General features: G+C 38.2%; 1 protein-coding gene across 1 annotated transcript; it reads left to right on the top strand.

Annotated features, from left to right (window-relative positions):
* The first annotated feature begins 18,840 nt into the window (after positions 1–18,840).
* On the top strand, positions 18,841–19,386 carry LOC142608881 (uncharacterized). The gene has a single exon (XM_075780540.1). The coding sequence runs from the start codon at positions 18,841–18,843 to the stop codon at positions 19,384–19,386; it is 546 nt and encodes a 181-aa protein (XP_075636655.1).
* The last annotated feature ends 1,942 nt before the right edge of the window (positions 19,387–21,328 follow it).

The raw sequence follows: 21,328 nt of genomic DNA, 5'->3' as shown, positions 1-21,328 counted from the left end.
GAACTCTAAAGATATAAAAGGAAAACTGACTTTACCATTGGAGGGTTCTTGGCTGGCAATCCAGGTCACCTTTGATCATTTTCCTTTGTTTTTTCAGGCCATAGGAGAGCTAGTGGTCCTTTCAAATCTGAAGCATCCAGCCTACTGATTTTCCTTGCATCATCAGTTGGCGCTGTCTATGGGAAAGACAAAACAGAGCAAACATACGCTATTCATTGTGCTCTTATTCGACTGTGTTTTTGTTGTCAAGAATTGCTCTGTCCTAGACAAAAAGGATGAATGGTTCGAACAAGATCAAGGGCTACCAGCCCCGGCCACCAAGAGAGTAGGGATGCATCTAGAAATCCCCTTTGCGATCGCAGGTCAGCGCCTGTCATGCAACCGCCGTCTATTCAACACATACAATCCATGGCTGCTGCTATGGCAGAACTGACGCGTTAAAATCAAGAGTTGAATAGGGAGATTAACCTCAGGTGGCAACGCCAAGATGGGCACGCGGAGGGACGGGCCCCGAGTCAGGAAGAAGGGGGAGAAAATGTCAAGTCTGAGAATCAAATAAGGGTTACCGCTTCAAGAAGAATGCCGCACTTGGAAAGAGAGATGGACCAGATGAGGAAAGCCATGGATGAGATGAGGGAGAATATGAGGCTGGCAAACCCAGTGGACGATATGGTTTATCGAATGGACACCCCTTTCACAACTTCTATCAATAGTCATCCTCTACCCCCGAAGTTCAAAATGTCTTCTCTGGACTCGTATGATGGAAATCGCGACCCTTGCGATCATATTGCAACTTTCAAGACGACCATGCCCCTTCAAGGGGTCTCGGACGAAATCATGTGCAGAGCTTTTCCCACTACACTCAAGGGACCAGCGCGAGTATGGTTCAATAAGATATCCCCAAACTCAGTGGGGTTGTTTGAAGAGTTGAGTAAGTTGTTTGTCAATAACTTCATTGGAGGACAGCGCCACAAGCGCTCATCTTCTAGCTTGTTGACTATAGAGCAAGGGGAAAATGAAAGTCTACGATCCTTCATTACCCGATTCAATAGGGAAGCCCTGACAGTGGACGAGATGGATGACAAGTTGTTGCTAGCTGCCTTCCACAACGGGGTCAATTTTGACTTGTTCATTCACAAGGTCTACGAGCAGGAACCCCAGACTATGGCCGAGCTCGTCCATTCGGCCCAGAATTTCATGAATGCTAAGGACGCTATCATAGCCAAGAAAAGAAAAAGGGCAGAGCGCTTGGAAGTAGGCCACCATCGTTACTCGGATCAGGGACCTCGTCCCAAGAAAGCTCGGCTAGACGAGAGGAAAGACAAGGATCGAAAAAAGGCAAGTTCCTCCGCCAAGAATCAGCAATATACGCCCTTGACCATGCCACTAGAGCAGGTTCTTATGCAGATCAAGGATGATCCATCCTTGAAGTGGTCAGATAAGATGAAGGGCGATCCCAACAAGCGCAATAAGAGCAAGTATTGCCGCTTTCATAGGGATCACGGGCATGACACGGATGAGTGCTTTGATTTGAAGCAGCAAATAGAGAATCTTATTAGATAAGGAAAGCTAAGGAACTTCCTTGGACGAGATCAAAGAGATGAGAAACTGAAACCTAAGGTGGAAGAGCCATCACGACCCCCACTGGGAGAAATAAGGGTAATTATAGGAAGGAACTCGACAGTGCAGTCATCCAAGTCAAGGAAAACATACCTCAAGGTGGTGCAGAACATCCAGCTGTCTAGACGACCTCCTAAGATGAAGCAAGTCGATGAGTAGGCTGTTACATTCATGGACGAGGATGCAGGACAACTCCAGCACCCACATGACGACGCGATAGTCATCACCTTGCTCATTTTTGATTATATGACTAGGAGGGTGTTGATAGATAATGGCAGCTCTGCAAATATTCTTTACTACCCCGCCTTCTAGCAAATGAGGCTAGGATGAGATCAGTTTCGCCCAGTAAACTCGCCGTTGGTGGGATTCAGAGGAATGAAGGTGCAACCGGTGGGCACCATCACATTACCAGTGGTCGTTGGAACATATCCACAGCAGATAACCAAGAAGGTAAATTTCCTTGTTGTTGATTGTGCATCGTCATATAATACAATTATTGGAAGACCAACTTTGAATAGCTGGAAGGCGGTAACCTCTACTTACCACTTATCCATCAAATTTCCAACCGAGCACGAGGTAGGCCAAGTACAAAGAGATCAGTTGGCCGCCAGAGAATGCTACTTAGCTATGCAGGCAATGGACGAGCACATGCAGGCAATAAGTATAGACGGGAGAAGGATCGTGGCGGAGCCCACTGAAGTATTAAAAGACGTCCCTTTGGACGATAACCAGCCTGAGAAGTTTACTAGAATTGGGGCGAGCATGGAAGATGGGGAAAAACGCACTTTGGTCCGGTTTCTGAAGAAAAGCCTTGATGTCTTTGCATGGAGTCATGAGGACATCCCTAGCATTGATCCGAGTGTCATTACCCATAGCCTGAACATGTGTCCCTATTCAAAACCAGTGCGTCAGAAGAAAAGGATTTTCGCTCCTGAGCGAGACAATGCCATTAAGGAAGAAGTACAGAAGTTGGTCGCCGCGAAGTTCATCCGAGAAGTTTATTATCTAGATTGGTTGGCGAACGTGGTCATGGTCAAGAAAGCTAACGGCAAGTGGTGAATGTGCGTGGACTTCACTGATTTAAACAAAGCTTGCCCCAAGGATAGCTACCCATTGCCACGCATTGACCAGTTGGTGGACTCGACGGCAGGTCACAAAGTGTTTAACTTCATGGACGCTTTCTCAGGCTATAACCAGATACAGATGGATGAAGCGGATCAGGAGAAGACCTCATTCATTATGAGCCAAGGGTTGTATTGCTACAAGGTAATGCCCTTCGGTTTGAAGAACGCAGGGGCGACTTACCAAAGGCTGGTTAACCATATGTTCCATCCTTAAATCGGGCGAAATGTAGAGGTTTATGTAGAAGACATGCTGGTAAAGAGCCAGGACGAGGATAGACATTTGGAGGACCTTCAAGAGACTTTTGATACATTGTGGTAGTACAGCATGAAATTAAATCCAAGCAAGTGTGCTTTTGGAGTTTCATCGGAGAAATTTTTGGGGTTCATGGTGTCGCACAGGGGAATTGAGGTGAATCTAGACAAGATCCAGGCGATACTGAATATGGAACCACCAAAGAATATCAAGGAAGTCCAGTCTCTTACCAGACGGGTCGCCACCCTTAACAGGTTTGTATCGAAAGCTATTGATAAGTGTTTTCCTTTCTTTAAAGTCCTTAAGAAGGCATTTGAATGGACGGACGAGTGTTAAAGGGCCTTCCAAGATTTGAAGACATATCTCATGACGGCGCCGCTATTGAGTCCATCTGTACCTGGGGAAGAGTTGTATTTGTATTTGGCAGTGTCCCCACACGCAGTAAGCTTAGCGTTGGTCAGAGGAGAGGGGAGAGTCTAGAAACCAATCTATTACACAAGCCACGCAATAAGAGGAGCAGAAGGACGATACCCGTTGATAAAGAAACTAGCCTTTGCATTGATCACGGCTTCCAAGAAGCTAAGGCATTATTTCCAAGCACACATCATCAACGTCCTAACAGACCATCCCATAAAAAAGGCAATGAACAAGTTGGAAGCTACTGGACGGCTAGTACAGTGGGCCGTTGAGCTCAGCGAATTTGATATCAGATACCTCCCAAGGAGTGCGATAAAGGCGCAGGCATTAGTAGATTTCATCGCAGAATTCACCCCTAGCCAGGACGACCTCAACAAGGACGAAGGAATTAAAAGGTGGGTGATTAATGTAGATGGATCGTCCACACTGTATGCAGGAGGGATTGGAGTTATACTGAAGTCCCCTGAGGGTGACAGGCTGGAGTATGCAGCCCGTCTGCAGTATCAAACTACCAACAACGAGGCTGAGTACAAGGCTCTACTCAAGGGATTGGAATTAGCTAAGTCCTTAGGGGCGGAGTCGTTAACAATCAGAGGAGATTCTCAACTGGTCATTAAACAAGTAAATGGGATGTGTGATACTAAGGAAGATCGAATGAAGAAATACCTCAACAAAGTGAAACAACTTGCACGAAAATTTTCAGCTGTAAGTTTTGTTCAACTACCCAAGGAGGAAAATACGGAAGCAGACGCCTTGGCAAAAGCAGCTTCGACAGGGGTCACAGATGAGTGCGACAACATCCAATATATGCCGACCATAGACATCCCTGACATACAGCAGATAAGAGGAGGAGAAAACTGGATGAGTTCGATAATGATTTATCTCAAAGATGGAAGGTTTTCAGAAGACAAGGATGAAATGAGAAAGTTAAGGGTCAGGGCAGCCTAGTACGTCCTCATAAATGAAGTGTTGTATAAGCGAGGTTTTTCCCAACCTTACTTAAGGTGTTTGGCTCCTGACGAGTCAAACTATGTTCTAAGGGAAGTTCATGAAGGAGCATGTGGAAATCATTCAGGAGCAAGGTCGCTAGTCCATAAGATCGTCTGTGCTGGCTACTACTGGCCTACAATGCAGGCAGATGCTAAAACCTATGTCAAGGTATGTGACCAGTGCCAGCGCTATAGCAATGTGCCTAAACAGCCGTCAGAGTACCAGACCCCAATGATGGACCCATGGCCCTTCGCACAGTGGGGACTGGATATCCTAGGCCCTTTCCCCATGGGAACCCGGCAAATAAAGTTTTTGGTGGTAGGAATCGATTACTTTACCAAGTGGGTAGAAGCCGAGCCTCTTGCAGTAATCACTCAGCAAAACATGAAAAATTTTGTATGGAAGAATATTCTATGTAGGTTCGGAGTACCCAAGGTATTGGTATCGGACAACGGACGTCAATTCGACAACGCACCCTTCAGGGACTTTTGCAATCATTTTGGGATAAAAAATCACTATTCCTCACCCTCCCATCCACAGGCAAATGGACAAGCAGAAGTAGCAAACCGATCCCTGCTGAAAATCATCAAGACTCGGCTCGAGGGGGCAAAAGGGATATGGCCAGACGAGCTACCAGGTGTTCTTTGGGCCTACAGGACGACTGTACAAACTCCGACAAGAGAGACCCCTTTTAAACTAGCCTATGGGAGTGAAGCTGTCATACTAGCGGAAGTTCAAATGGCAAGTCACCGAGTGATGGAGTACCAGGAGAAAGAGAATAGGGACCAACTTCGTCTTGACCTTGATCTTATAGACGAGGTAAGAATAGATGCGGAGCAAAGGACAGCAAGGTACAAAAACCTTATGGCCAGACAGCATGATGCCATGGTAAAACCCAGATGGTTCGGTGTAGGGGACCTTGTCCTAAAAAAAGTCTCCTTGGCGACTAAGAACCCAACTCATGGAAAATTAGGACCCAATTGGGAAGGACCCTACAGGGTAATCAACTGCAAGAGGCAGGGGTCTTATTACCTGGAAGCTCTGGACGGGCGGAAGTTAGAGCATCCTTGGAACATGGAACATCTGAGGAGGTACTATCAGTGATAAGCAGGGACGAGGGAAGTCAGTGGCAAAGTTATAGCTATGATTTGCATGTTCGCTTATATTTACTGTTGTGTTCTTACTACTATTATGGTGTGTTATGAATAAAAAGTGCACTAGTTCTTAAACTTTTGCACCGCCTATAGACCAGCTTATGAAAGACGAGGTTATGCATTTTTCTTAAGTATTTTAAATAAGGCACTAGCTTATAAGCATGTGCCACGTTTGTAAACAATGTTCATGTAATGATATGGTTTGAATCTTTTATGTTTTTGATGCATAGATTTAGTTTCCATAATAATACCCACAGAAGGGGCAAAAGCCTAAGACGAATAGAAATCTTTGGATACAGAAACACTCGTCTAAGGCTTTCCTTTAAATAAGGATAAAACAAAGAGAAATAAGCAAAGGCATGCTCGTCCAAGACTTTCCTTTAAATAAGGATAAAGTAAAGAGAAAGAAGTTAAGGCATGCTCGTCCAAGATTTCCTTTAAATGAGTATAAAGCAAAAAGAAAAGGCCAAAGCCCACTCGTTTAAGAAAGAAAGTAGGCATTAAGGCGTAGCATTCCAAAGACGAGCAGCTAATCAAGACGAGTAAAACATTATGAACTCCTTGCGAGAAGACGAGAAATAATTGCCTAAAGGACAAGCAAAAGTCATGCAGTCATCGTTATCGTCTTAAGTGGGTCGTCTACAAAGAAATCGTGTAGACGATCATTCAACACTTAAAACATTGTTAAAAAAAAGACGATTGCATACATGATAATAATGAATAAGCTCGTCCATACAATAGGTAACAGATAAAGAAGATATTCTTTAGTCTAAAGAGGGTAGACGACCATCGTCCAAAAACTTTTATAAAATAAGCATTAAAAGGCAATTGTTAATAAACTCGTCCAGAACACTCTAGACGAGGTAATTGTACTTGAATACATTTTAAATAAAAAGAAAGAAAGAAAAGAAAGCCAAACAACAATAACACTAGTTAAAAAAAAATTTCTTCAAGAGGGGCGGGCATCAATGTTGGGGTCGTCCTGAGCTGGTTTGGTGAAAGCGTTGTCCTCGATGTTGACATCGTCTGAGCCTGTGTGGACGAGAGAACTTGTAGCAACACCAAGGTTGAGTTTAATGGTGCTAAAGTCAACTCCAGGAAACCTGTCTATAGCGGCCATCCTAAAATCCTCAAACCCTGCTGTGTAGTTCGTGTCCAGCAAGTTAGTGAACTCTTTGGACGCTTTGAATTCCTCCACTGCCTTGTCTTTAGCTTTCTTAAGAAGAAGACTCAGCTCATCATTCTCCTTTTGAAGAAGGTCGAGACGGTCGTCCTTCCTGGCAGCGTCGGACTTCAGCTCCCCCACCAAAGCCTTCAACTCGTTAGCCTCGTCCTTGGCCTTGTTTGCCACCTCGGTCCACGTCCTACAGTCGTTCTTGATCTCTTCTATTCTTTTCTCTAGAAGGATCCTCGTCCTGTCCATCTCTATGGCATGCCTGGACGTAGCTATAAACTTTGACATTGCCTACATGGAAGAACAGAAAGTTCAAAAGATAGAAATAACATTGGGTAACATGGTTAAACCAAGAGGAGGCAAAAATGGTCACCTTAAAGAGATCGTGGATGCCAGAGTGCTCGAACTCCTTCAAAGACATTTCATAGCACGCAGCCACGTCTCCGCCTTTCACAGCCTCTTGGAATCATTCCCAAGCCAAATCCTCATTCTCCAATAAATTAGTAGAAATCCTTTGAGGAGGCTAGGACAAATCATGAGTAGGGGACTTGGACGAAGTGACGCTGATAGGCGTGGACGAGTCTATATCAATGACCAGGACGGGCGGCTGGGAAGGAGGATCAGGCCTAGCAGTTTCGGGCCTGGACGACCCATGCTTGGCCTTCTTCCCCCGACGACTGGGTAAGCTAGCCAAGTCCACATGCTTGGACAAGCTTTTCCTCTTTTCTCCAGCAGCAGGACGAGGCAAGGGTTAAGATTCAAGTCTAGCTGCCTCGTCGATCACTTCCTTCCCTTTATTTCCCTTCATGGTTGCCATTCCTAAAAAAAAAAAAATGCAAACAGATACATACAAATAAATAATGATAATAAAATAAAAATTGAAAAACGCATATCTTTAAGAGGAGCACTCACGTCTATGGATTGTTTATTCGTGTGCTAAAGCTTCGACAGAAGGTTCGGGGCCAAGTCCCCACCTATGTAGATGCTGAAGGGTCACCAACAAATGAAAATCTCTCTCGGAATGTAGACGGGCCCTATGAACGCGGTCGCGGTGGAACTTGCTCAAAGAAGGGCATCCAACAGCTGGAAAGGGAAGAAGGAAATTAAGGTTAGACCACTGTTCAAAGATAAAGTATAACAAAACAAAAACAAAAAAAAAAAACAAAAAAAAGAAGAAGAAGAGCATAACATACCTTCTGGACGAAGGTTCCCTAAGTCTTCAGTATAAAAAGCAAATGAGTCTTTACCAACCTTAACAGGATGCCCTGCCCAGAAACCAGAGACGAAGAAAAATTCTGTCTTCCAGTTTTTGTTAGACGAGGGCAAAGACTTAATCAATCTACAGTCATTGCCCCTAGCTGTAAACTGATGGAAGCCTTGAGATTGACTTATCTCGAAGGGTTTATAGCAATACAAGAAATAGTCCACGGTGATAGGACGGTCCTCATCAAATACCTCCCTCCATAAGACTTGCATAGAGACAATTAGTCTCCATGCGTTGGGGTTAAGCTGACACACTCCCAAGCCTAACCTAGTGAGTAATTCCCTAGCAAAGGCATTCAAAGGAAGTCTAAGCCCCCCTAACAAGTAAGCTTCATAAACACCTATTCCAAAACAAGGCTGGCAACACCATTCACCTCGGGCAGCTAACCTAGGGTTTAGGTCGTCAGGAATTCGAAACCAACTCCTAAGAGCATCTAACCTCCTCTCGTCCGTCCTAGAAGGAACCTTTATAGCACAACTATATACAATTTCCCCTTCGTCCAAAAGGGAGGACGACGGGGGGCTCGTCCAGGTGTCAGCCCCAGAGGCTGCCCTCGTCCTAACATTTTCTTGTAAGGTCTCGAGGGGAATTCTTGGGATGCCAGAGGTATATTCCTCTGTTGTGTGACCACTACTACTGCTATTATTATTGGAAGTATCATAACTAGAAGAGTTGTGATACTCGTCTATGGCTTTGACTACACTGTCACTAGACGAACAGGAAGCCATTTAGGACGTCCTAGCACTTAAAAAGGAAAGTTTGAAAGTTGAAGTAAAGGGAATACCTGGCTCTAAACAGAAGACACTACGGACGCTGAGAACACTCCTAGACAAGGCGATGGACAAGGATGTCAAAACAAAAAATCTGAAAAAGTGAAAGGGGCACGAGAGGGAAACCACTATTTATAAGTAGAAAAGTCTCGATATCCACAACGACGTGACCAATGAAAAAATGACACGTGGCACCTGCCTCGAAGGTATGAATCATCGCGGCCAATCACCTATGAAAGTATGACATGTGGTACACAAAAAAAAAAAAAAAACTCTCATCCTAAAATCTGGTGATACACTAAATGACCCCTGGACGAGGGGCAACTGATGAGGAATGAAGTACTCCAGATCGTCCACGGTCATCCACACCAGCAGCCTTCCAGAAGAAAGCATCAAGATGGGAGCTGACGCCATAGCCGTCCATGGACGAAGTTAAGGCCACATCTTCCATCCTGAAGGTGACCACTCGTCCTGACTAGACTCGTCCACACAAGAACCCCTAGACAAGGGCGTACACTGGGGAATTATTAAAGCACACTTCACCATTCCGTAATACACGCATAACTTCCGATAAACGTTGTATGAAAAAATGCAACTGTCAGGTGGTTATGGGAGTTATCCAAGAACCCCGGACCTCCTGATATCCAGGAGAGGTTACAATCTCAATAACTGCCCCTAGGACACTATATAAACACCTGTTCAGGCTAATGAAAGGTATGTTGAACTTTTCCCAAGAAATTGGAACTCCAAAGATATAGAAGGAAAACTAACTTTACCATCGGAGGGTTCTTGGCCGGCGATCCCGGTCACCTTTGATCGTTTTCCTTTGTTTTTTTAGGCCATAGGAGAGCAAGTGATCCTTTCAAATCCGGAGCATCCAGCCTACTGATTTTCCTTGCATCATCAAAACTATTGTTTGGTCTTGCTATCCACCCCTTGATACAATTATTATCAACTGTAAAGGAACTGAGATAAAGGTCTCCCCTTTCAAAATTGCTGAAATAATTGATGTTAACACCCCTCTTTCTACTTAAACAAAAACGATTATTGAATAAAACAATTTTGTTAATAATTCCTTACATATTATTGGCCAACAACTCGACTGTATTGAAGGAAAAATTGAAAAACCTACTTCTTCAAAAACTGAAGAACCTTTAATTGGCTTACCTAGTTAGAGGCAAAACTTGACCCTTGAGACCACCCAGACCAAAAATAAATAAAAAAAATTTGAAAAAATTCTTCTTGATTTAAAACAACAACAATAAAAACTGAGCAAAATACTATTTCCACTAGTACTTCTCGTGCTATTTCAAGAAAAAAGAAGAGATTGTTTTTTCCAAAGATTTAGATTCTGACTCCTCACCCTCTGCTTTTGATAAATCTATTTTTGAATACCTGAAATTAAACGATTTTTTGGAAAACCCAATCCCATGTCTTTTACAAAAAACTAGTATTCAAATCCTACTCCTCTTGATATGCAGTTCGAAGAAAGATTTTTCCAAACCCAGTTTTCTGTTTCTACTGATAAGCTTTATGAATGGAACATTGATAGCTTACCTGAACAAGAAATTATTAATAAAATGGGCCATATGTCTATGGTTGCTAATGCTTATATTACCAACCATAATCTTGACCATGTTGAAATTGTTGATCTTCTTACTATCGGTTTTTCTGGAACCCTTCACGGTTAGTAGGAAAAATATCTTACCAAAGTGTAGAAAATCCATCAAAAAGGCTGTTAAAAAAGATGATGATACATGGTTTGCCAATTTTTGATGAAAGAATTGGTCAAGGTATTCCTGATAGAGTCAACACTTTAATTTATACTATTATTAAACATTTTGTTGGAACTCCTAATATTTCTTCCCATATTAGTGACTATCTAAACAATTTACTTTGTCCTACTATGACCGATTATAGATGGTATCAAGATTTTTCGATTTCCAAGGTAATGCTTTGGAAAGACTATTTGAAACCCTATTGGAAAGAGAAGTTTATCGCTGGCCTACCTCCTCCTTTTGCTCATAAGGTAAAAGAAGAATTGACTAATAAAAATTGTACTATTAAGTATGATGATTTAACGTATGGTGATATTTTTAGCACTATTAAAAACTTGGTATTAATATGTGTAATCACCAAAAAATGTTAAGATAACAGCTAAAAAGTAGTAAAAAAACTAAATATAAAATGGGTAAATTCTGTGAACAATATGGTTTACACCCCATTGCCCTTTCTAGGCAAAAAGGGAACAAGAAACGTGATAAGGTTCATAAAAATTACAAATATAAAATGTATAAAAAAACATTTTACTAAACCTAATAAATTTTATGATAAGAAGAAAAATATTCAAAAGAAACTTGATAAGCAGAAATCTGGTAAAAGAACCGTTTCAATTGTGGAAAATTTGGTCACTTTAGTAAAGACTGCAAACAAAAACTTGGTAAATTGAAGAATAAGATTAATATGTTAAATATCAATGACAATGATAAAGAGGATTTGTTTCGGATCCTTGAATCATGATCTTCTGATTCAATAGAATATGATTTTCTCTCTTCAACTGATTTTGGCTATCACTCTAACAGTGAAAATTCTTATTCCCCTAATATTAAAATTAGTTGTAGAGACTCTTGTTGCAATACTATTAATGCTCTCTCCAAATGTAACAAAATAATTAATATTTTAACCAAAGGAGAAGAACAAGAAAATTTGCTAATAAATTTGATAAGCCAAATTGATAATCCTAAGCTAAAAGAAGAATACCTTAAAAAGCTCAAGAAAACCATGATTAAGGATGAAAATGATAAAAAGATGAAATCAAAGATAAGTTTTGATGAAACTTTGGAAATATTTAATAAAAAGAAGTCCAAAGAGATAATTGTTAACGATTTACAACATGAAATTACTACTATTAAGAAAGAAATCATTGAGCTATAAAATGATTTAAAAAATGTTTAAAATGATAATTTTGACTTAAAACAAGAAATGTCACTTTTAAAAATTGATAAACAACTTGATAATGAACAAACTGATAGTGAGCCTGATGAGCAAGAAGGTGAAGACGGCCCCAGCCAACTAGCTCCTCCTACTAATACTATTCCTATTGATAATAGACTTAGTCTTATCAACAGATTGATTCCTCCAAAATGGTTTTCAAAAGTTAAAATTGTTGTTTGCCATGAATATGAATTCAATGTTATTGCTATGATTGACTCTGGTGCTGATATGAATTACATTTAAGAAGGAATAATTCCTTCCAAATATTATGAAAAATCCATTGAGAAACTGTTTTCTACTAATGGTACTCAAATGAAAATCATATATGAATTGAATAATGCTCATGTTTGCCATGACAATGTTTGTTTTAAAATTCTTTCTGTTCTTGTCAAAAACAAGACTGACAAAGTGATTCTTTGAATTCCTTTCATAAATTCTTTATATCATTTTCTTATTGAACATGATGGTATTACCATTGACCTTTCTAGGCAGAAAGTCAAAATTAAATTTCCTTACTGATGCTTCTTTAAACTTGATTCATGCTAAAACTAAACATCTAAATTTTCTTAAGCAAGAGATTAGATATAAGAAGATTGCTGAACAACTTTCTAGAAAATTATTATAGTCCAAAATTGATAACTTTCATAAAATATTGATTGACAATGTTTGTTTAGATGTCCACAATGCTTTTTGGCATTGGAAAAAACATATTGTTAATTTGCCTTGTGTTAAAAATTTTAATGAAAAAACATTCCTAATAAGGCTTGTTCCATTCAAATGAATGCTGAAACTGTTGAATTTTGTAAAAAAGAAATTCATGATTTGCTTGTCAAAAAGCTGATTAGGAATAGTAAGCCCCCTGGTCTTGTGTTGTTTTCTATGTTCAAAAAAATGCTAAAATGGAAAGAGGGACTCCTTGCTTAGTTGTTAACTACAAGCCTTTAAACAAGGTTTTAGAATGGATTAGGTATCCTATCCCTAATAAGAATGACCTAGTACATAGGCTAAGTGATGCTGTCATATTTTCTAAATTTGACATGAAATCTAGGTTCTGGCCAATCCAAATCAGTGAAATTGATAAGTACAAAACTGCTTTCACCACTCCTTTTGGACATTATGAGTGGAAAGTTATGCCTTTTGGTCTTACGTATGCCCTTCGTGAATTCCAAAACATTACGAATGATATTTTCAATTCCTTTAGTCATTTCACCATTGTTTATATTGATGGTGTTCTTGTCTACTCCAAATCCATTGATGAACATTGGAAACATTTATATTTGTTCCTTGATATGATCAAACATAATGGTCTGGTTGTCCCTGCTAATAAAATCAAACTATTTCAAATAAAGGTCCGTTTTCTTGGCTATGACAATTTTGAAGGACAGATTCGTCTTATTGATAGAGCCATCCAATTTGCTGATAAGTTTCTTGATGTCATTATTGATAAAACACAACTGCAAACATTCCTTGGGTCTTTAAACTACATTGTTGAGTTCTACAAGAACTTGTGGAAACAATGTAAACCTCTATTCGATCGATTACAGAATAATCCTTCACCTTGGTTTGATATTCATACTTCTCTTGTCAAACAAATCAAGTCCCATGTTAAAACTTTGTCTTGTCTTGGTATTCCTACAATTAATTCTTTCAAAATTGTTGAAAATTGATGTCTCTGACATTGGTTATGGAGGTATACTGAAACAACGTGTTTTACCAGACTCATCTGAATGAATTGTTCGTTTCCATTCAAGAGTTTGGAATAATGCACAAATAAATTATAGTACTATTAAAAAAGAAATTTTATCTGCAGTATTATGTATTTCCAAATTTGAAAGTAATTTGCTAAATCAAAAGTTTTTATTAAGAATTAATTGCAAAAGTGCTAAATATGTTATAGAAAATGATGTTAAAAATATTGCTTCAAAATATATTTTTGCTCGATGGCAAACTATTTTAAGTGTTTTGTTTTTAAAATTTTGATATTAAATATATTAAAGGTTCTCAAAATTCTATCTTTGATTTCCTTACCCGTGAATTTCTGCGGTGCCACAATGGCATATACAAGGTCGAAAGACAAACACCTTACTACAAATACTTTTAAACAACCTGTTAAACAAGAACTTGCTTCTCCTGTTGACATTGCTAACTGTTTTAACACCTTAGGTACTATCCCCAAACAAAACTACTCTACTGTGTTAGCATCTTCTTGAACCATATGCTATGGTCCCTGTTAACCAACCTGTTAAAACCACTTTCTCCAGAAACCCCAATGCTTCTCAATATGTCACATAACAATATTGCCAAAACCTATTCTCTATTGAGCCTAACAGGGCTATGATCAAAGTTACGCTCAAACTTGCTACAGGCTATTTCCTCAAAATTTCCACTGGATTCCCGAACACGTTGGTAAAGATTTAAGATATTATTCTTATTCCATGAGAAGTCCATATTTATCAAACCTATACCTAATAAAATTGATACATCCAAAATTATTTACCATAGCATTCTCTTACTCGACATTGTTACTAAAGAAAAATGTGGACTTAGTCCGGTTTCTACAAAGCCTTTACTTGGTTGGACTATTCCTTATTCTTACCATGACTACATCCATGCCTGGTTCAAATTCATGCTAAACCTAGATGAAATATGACTCATTTCGAGTTTGTTAATTTTGATAAAAATTTCAATTCTCACCTACCTTTTTGGTTCGCCCATTAGTGGACGCAATTTGGCCCTATTACTGATATTTTTCCCAGAACCTTTGACTGGCTCCTTCAAGTATTTTACAAGTGTTTACAAAACAGATTCACATGGTGCTAAATTTCCTGCGTGCTTCATGTTATTAAAAAATACAAGGTCCCTTGGATCTTGAAATGGTTGTATGTAAAAGAAGGGAATGTTCTTACTTGACAATGGTTTGTTAAATTATAGAACAAGTTTTCCCACACCCAAGATGTTATTGATAATGTTACTCTGGAATTCCCTATTGTTAACACCGTTACTCATAATAAAGCTCAAGCTTTAGCTTACCCCCTTGTGCAGACAGTTGCAACTACAGCTGCTACCACATCCACTATTAAACCTACTAAGCCGTTTGCCAAGACCAAAAAGAAGAAGTCTTCCTTTGATGATGTCAGCAAATCGACCCTCATTGCCTTACAAAAATAGCAGCGGAAGGGCCATGATGAAGCCTCCGTACCAGAATTAGAAGAAAATTAACACTGTCGACACAAGTAGCCAAAATTGCTAATATAATACTCTTGCTTAGACTGCACTGATTCTCTGGTAAAGCTTCAGATTCTCTGCTAAAGTTATTGAAGCTGTTTTGATTTCTTGTTACGAGTATGACTCTTGCTCTGGCTGCTCCCCACGAGGAATAATTCCCTCCAAGCAACGCATGCTGATACTTTTGCTGACCAACGATGAATAGTAAAAAAGTTAATTTTACTGTTTACTATTCAATATTTAAATAATGTTTAATTTTGCCTATAAAAGGGGGATGTCCCTTTTAGATAGGGTACCACAAAGTTTTTCCTAGTTTCAAATCCCATTTAGTTTCTAGATTGCTTTCTAACCTTTTCCCTTTCCAGTTCCAAGCCTTGTAACTCCTATCATCCTATAAGTGTTTTAATCTATTATCGAAACTATATTTTGTTAAGATTTCAACTGCTTTTACTTTACTGTTTTTAAAGCTTTCTTATCTTAAGTTCTGTTACATGAGGTATTTATTTTAACTTAATATACATTGTGCACTTCGGCCCCTTATATATATATATATATATATATATATATAAAGGGGGGCCGTTGCCCCTCGGTCATTTAATGCCTCTGTCTTTGACCACAATCAGTGGCGGCGCTACCTTATGGCCAGGGTGGTCCCAGGACCACCTTGACCTGAAAAAAAAAATTATATATAATAATTTAAAATTTTATATTTATTTACCTTTAAAAACAATTTTGGGACCACCCTGAATTTTTTTATGCCAATAAAATTAAATTTTGGTCCATAATTTGAGCAACTTAATAATATATTGGCGTCTTTCAAGCAAAAAGGAAAAACTCAAAAAAAAATTGAACTAAAATTTGAAAAAAAAATTATAATAAAACTACTATAGGCTGAGCCATGGCTTGGCCTAATACAACACAATTTTTAACTTTTTATTATTTTTTATTACAGTATTATTTTTGCTCAACAGACATATATTATTTACTTCTCATTTTTAATTATTTTTTCTTATTTATTTTTAACCACACACGTCTTCTATCTCCTCGATTTATACACTTCATATTTTTAAATTTTATCACATCTTCATCTACACTTTTATATCTACATTGCTTTCCTCCTTGTTCGTAACTTCTGTATCTTCTACTAGTACCAGTGCGGCAATGCCTCTTCTTAAGTTTTGAGTCTCAAATTTCTCAATACAATTTTTTTTTTAGCACAAACTTCATGTCGGCCGAATCTTGAATTTCACCAGATATTTACCAAAACACCCGAAATAGACCAGAATGACTTGAAATGTTTTCCGAAGTGGAATAGGGTAGGTTATTGTTTCAGTTTGTTTACTGACATGGTATTTTCCAGCCATTATGGCCGTAACGGAATGGAATTAATAACATTGAATCAAACCTAATTACCTAAAACCTAAAAAGAAATAAGATTGTGTAATTTATGCTTCCTAAGGAAAATCCTGAACAAAATTCCTGGAGCCGCCAACAATAATGTATTTATATTTTATAATTTTTTACTTTTAAACAACTCACTTAAACACAAAATGTAAGAAATTACTCCCTCCGTCCCACTTTGTTTGTCCTCTATTCCATTTTCGGATGTCCCAAAATGTTGTCCTGTTTCTAAAAATAAAATTAATTAATTTACTAATATTATACCCCTACTTTACTTTCAAAACAATTTGAAAAGAAAACAAACAAATATTTAAAAAAATCAATCTAATTAAGGCATCCTTTTAGTTGCCTCATTAAGAATAACTCTTTTTTTAAAAAGCTGATAAATTTATTTAGGGGCAATTTTGTAAATTTATACATTTTTATAAAGCAAACAAGATAATAAATGAAGTTTTCTTAAAAAATTTGACTTTTCAAATAGGACAAATAAAGTGGGACAGAGGGAGTAATTCACTTCAAAGAAAAATGCATGAAACTATTCTTTCCTTTCTTCTATCAAGAAACTAAGAACCAAAGTTTAAAAATTACTGAAATTAATTCCATAGGCTCTTGGTGCCCAACAAGAGTTTTTTTTTTTTTTTTTTTTCTTCTTGTCCGATGGTAGGACTTGAAGAGTTTATTGTGTAAAATACTGTATACATCGTTATTACAAGAGTTTAACAAGAAAAATACACTTTAAAAGATGAAAGAGAAAATAACTTTTCACTCACAGTGATAATTGTAAAGTTGTTATTTACAACTATTTTGTGTTGGCTTTAATTCCATGCCAAATTTGATTGTAATTTTGTTCAATCTTATGTACCTTGTATTTTATGTGGGATTTCTTTGTAAGGGCTATGTGTGAGAAAGGGTGTGAAGACTCAAGGCAAATTGAAGATCAAAGGAGTTTTTGCGGGTAGTTAGTGAGAAGTCTTCCCACGAAGTGAAACATGTGCTTAGCACATGATTGAAATGCGAAGAGTTATGACAGATGGTGATAGCTGGTTTCGCAAGTGTCTCGCGGGTAAGGCCTTCCCACGAGATACTCGCAGAACATTCTGTTTTGTTATTTTATCATTTCTGATATACCGTGTCTTTATCCACACTATATATACTCACATTACCCACATACTGAAGGGAGTGCTATTCAAAGAGAAAACCTTACTCACAAATCTTTGAGAGTTAGAGATTGTCATACTCATAATCTTCTACACAGTCTTGTGTGGTTTTCCTCAACTCCTACCTCTCCATATCCAAATCCTTGAGAGGTTGATAGGCCAAAAACTTACCACACGTACACCCATCATGAGTTTAAAGTGAGGTTTTGGTGCTACTGGAAAGCATTGGAAGTAGCCATTTGTTTGGTGGATGCAATCGGGCTGAATTGTGTGATCCAGAGAGCTAAAGAAGACAAGGCTTGGCGAAGTCAGTTGGTAGCAGGAGCTTGGAAGGCTCAAGTACATGGGGTAGACTAGGCTTGGAGGGTCTTTTGTTATTTGTGTACTCTAATTTATTCTCTAGTGGATCGATTTACCGCTTGGAGGGCGGCGGAGAGGTTTTTCACCGAGGTCTTCAGTTTTCTCTTTGATAACACATCAAAGTGTTATCTTGTGTTTGCATTCTTTTTCCCTACTCTTTTAGCTTTCATTTTACTATTGTGTTGTGATGAATATGGCTTAGAGTAGTTTATTTTTTTGTTCATTCACATTTACTCTATTCCGCACTTAGTTTAAGTTAGAGTAAAATTAATCGAGCCATAAGTTTTAATTTAGGAGTCTAAACAGTTTTTGTGTTTTCACACATTTTTAAGCTTTCAATAATTATATTAACTATTCACGCTTAGCAGGCAACAGATCAACATTTTCCAAAAATCCAAAGGTTGCAAAAGAGTTTCACAGTTTTTTTTTTTTTTTTTCTTAAAGAAAAAAAAAAGATTAATTTATTTTTATTTTTATTGATATACTTTGTGTAATCCAAAGAAGCGTCTATCGGAGTCCTTGAATGACCAAAAAAAAAAAAAAAATCACGGCAAGATTTTGTCTGCCATTACTGACTTAACTGATGTTAAACAGAATGGATCTTCTGTTAAATAATCAAAATACCCATCTATTATTTAATTTATGCATGTCCTTATAACCTTTTTAAAGGATAATTCAGTCATTTAAGGAATAAATGAAAATAAAATTATGTTTTTCATGCATGCAAGTTATCTATAGCAAACAAGGGCACTGTATAGTTCCTTCTCAAAAAAAAAGAAAAAAAAAAAAGAGCACTGTATAGTTCGTCAATGACTATATTCCTCAACCGACCAGTTGACCATCTCCTACTTGATCCCTTTCGTCTCTTCTAACCTTTCCTTCTTCTTTTTTCCTCGATCGTTCTCTGTGTATTACTCCATATATCCTAGCTTCAAAAATGGAAATTAATCCCCAAAACTTTGACAAGTCTGACCAGATGAAATGGAGCTCAGATGACCAGGGCTCAAGCCAAGTTAGGTCATATACCTGTACTTTTTGCAACAGAGGGTTTTCAAATGCACAAGCACTAGGGGGTCACATGAACATCCATAGAAAAGAGCGAGCCAAGCTTAAACAAGCTGCCGATGAAAACTCTCCCCCTTTGGATATCACCATAAACCCCACTGATCATGAACCTCAATCTTTGGAGGAGAAATTTTTATTTCAACTTGATTCTAGTGAAGAAAAAAGTTGCACTCCAAAAAGGCCAGATGATACTCGGGGTAAAGTTGGTGTCCAAGAACTTCAGCAGCTTTCCTTGTTTGTTGAGACACCTTCGGCCGGAAATGATATAATGGCAATTGATTGTGATGACTGCAATGAAAAGAAAGGGATGCAACTGAGTCATGCTTTGCCACAGACTGCAGAAGTGGACCTTGAGCTTCGATTAGGGCCTGAGCCTCAAGGAACACCGACAGCAATCAGTACAATAGAATTCTTTTAAGTTGGAAATGATGAGCACGCCTATTTTGGTCTAATAAAAGAGGTTCTTTTTTTCTACCCACCTCTTCATCTACTCTCTCATGTTGATTAACAGATAATATCAATTGCTTTACAGTGCAGTAGAGGGGACACAAATTATGTGGTGATTGGTATTGATATTGTTTGTAATCTTTGCTGCTATTGCAGCCGGCTTTATAATTCATTTTATACCTTATTTTATTATTATTTTCTCACTTATTGTAAAACTTTTGTTTTTTATATATAATGAGTAATCTTTTAGTGAAATTGTTGTTCTTTAATTTAAGGATGATATTATTTTTTTCCTTGCATAGTTTTATTTCTTTCAAGAGATCCACCGATCCATAATTGTCCTCTTTTTGTGGTGAGAATTTTAGTTTGGGAATCATTATGTTTCATCCGAGAAATCTATATTCCATTTTGTTTTGGGTAACTTACAAATCCTTTACCAACAAGAAAATAGATATACAATAGTGTTCAAAATATGCGTTGATTAGGGATCCCAAAACCCTAAAGCACACCAAGAACACGCTCTAGGACATTATCTAGAGTATCAGGAGAAGAAACCGTTAAAAGAAAAACTAACACTCTAAAGATCATCTCACACCGACCGTGAGAGGTTACATATATAGAATTCTACTACGAGCAGTAATGCGGTCACAAACTGAGAATCCATTGGAGTTGCTTCTCCGCTTGTGCTCGATCTACTTCTTCAAAAGCCTAAGGTATGTTTGGAACCTTTTCCTTTCTTCCCCTTCCATCTCTCTCTATCCAAATATAGGGTAAGCGAGTAAGGGAGAATATGATGATCAAAGTCAGGGTTAGAGTGAAGTTTTCCAAATATTTGGTTGATGTGCCCTCTAGTTTTCCTTGCACATTTTAGAGTGAAGTTTTCTACTTTAAATTCTTTTTCTCCCCTACAAAGCGGGGTGGGAGATTTTGAACCTAACTTCTATTCATGGAGAGAACTGGACAATGCCATTGAACTGAGCCACAAATCTTTGGCCTCTGAATTCCTGTTTGTTTCCTCCTGTATTAGACCTTAGTGTTGTGATCGTTGTGTAATTGTCCCCATGGTTTCATTGTAGCATTTTGAGTTGAAGATGTTTGTATATATGTTGCCACATCAATCTGATCCTACCATTTTAAGTTCCTAAACATTGTGAGTGAAAATAGAGCAGAAATAGGTAGATCTTCTGCTTGGATTTTCGCATATTATTTTCACCTCCGGTTAGTGCTAGTTAGTGGTCTAAAGCCCATAGAGGTTGGGGTTCTCAACAGCTGAAGAAAGAGAGCCTTGTGCGGCCATATTTTATGTTCAAATTTCTTGCTCGCGTTAATAAGACAAAATTTAATGGGATCTGTAACTCCACTTAAAGACGTGATTCATTGTGCCTAGTAAAAGATGAAAAGAATAACCAAGAAAATACGTAGTCAGAAATCACCCAAGGAACCCAACTGTATACAGTTGAACTTGAAGAAGATGACAAAATCTGATTCTTGAAACTAAAAATATAATCAATATATATCGATTTAGACATAGAACTTAACTGATGTGGTGGTGTGGATCCAATCATTTTTTTTCTTCACTCTTGAAGAATTTGAACAAACTAACCCTGTGCTATAATCAACAAATATTCATACGAAAAGCTGTCTTTAAAATCATATCCAAGGATTAATAGCTAATACTGGGAAATAGTGTTTGTAGTGATTAAACAGGTGTAGACCAAAACATTTTCTTTTAATTATTGGTTCCAAGTAAAATTGGCTTATATTAGAGTTAAGAATGGAAGCCCGAAATCGTTTTAGAACTTCATCACATGAATTTCACACCGCATAATTTCTATAAAATATATGATTTTCTGGTTGAGTGTAAACACTTGGATGCTCTACGAGCTAGTGTGAAGTTATTTCACCTGAATGAA

Source organism: Castanea sativa, chromosome 9, assembly GCF_040712315.1.
Source record: "Castanea sativa cultivar Marrone di Chiusa Pesio chromosome 9, ASM4071231v1".
Lineage (NCBI taxonomy): Eukaryota > Viridiplantae > Streptophyta > Magnoliopsida > Fagales > Fagaceae > Castanea > Castanea sativa.
This window is presented reverse-complemented; position numbering and strand designations above follow the sequence as displayed.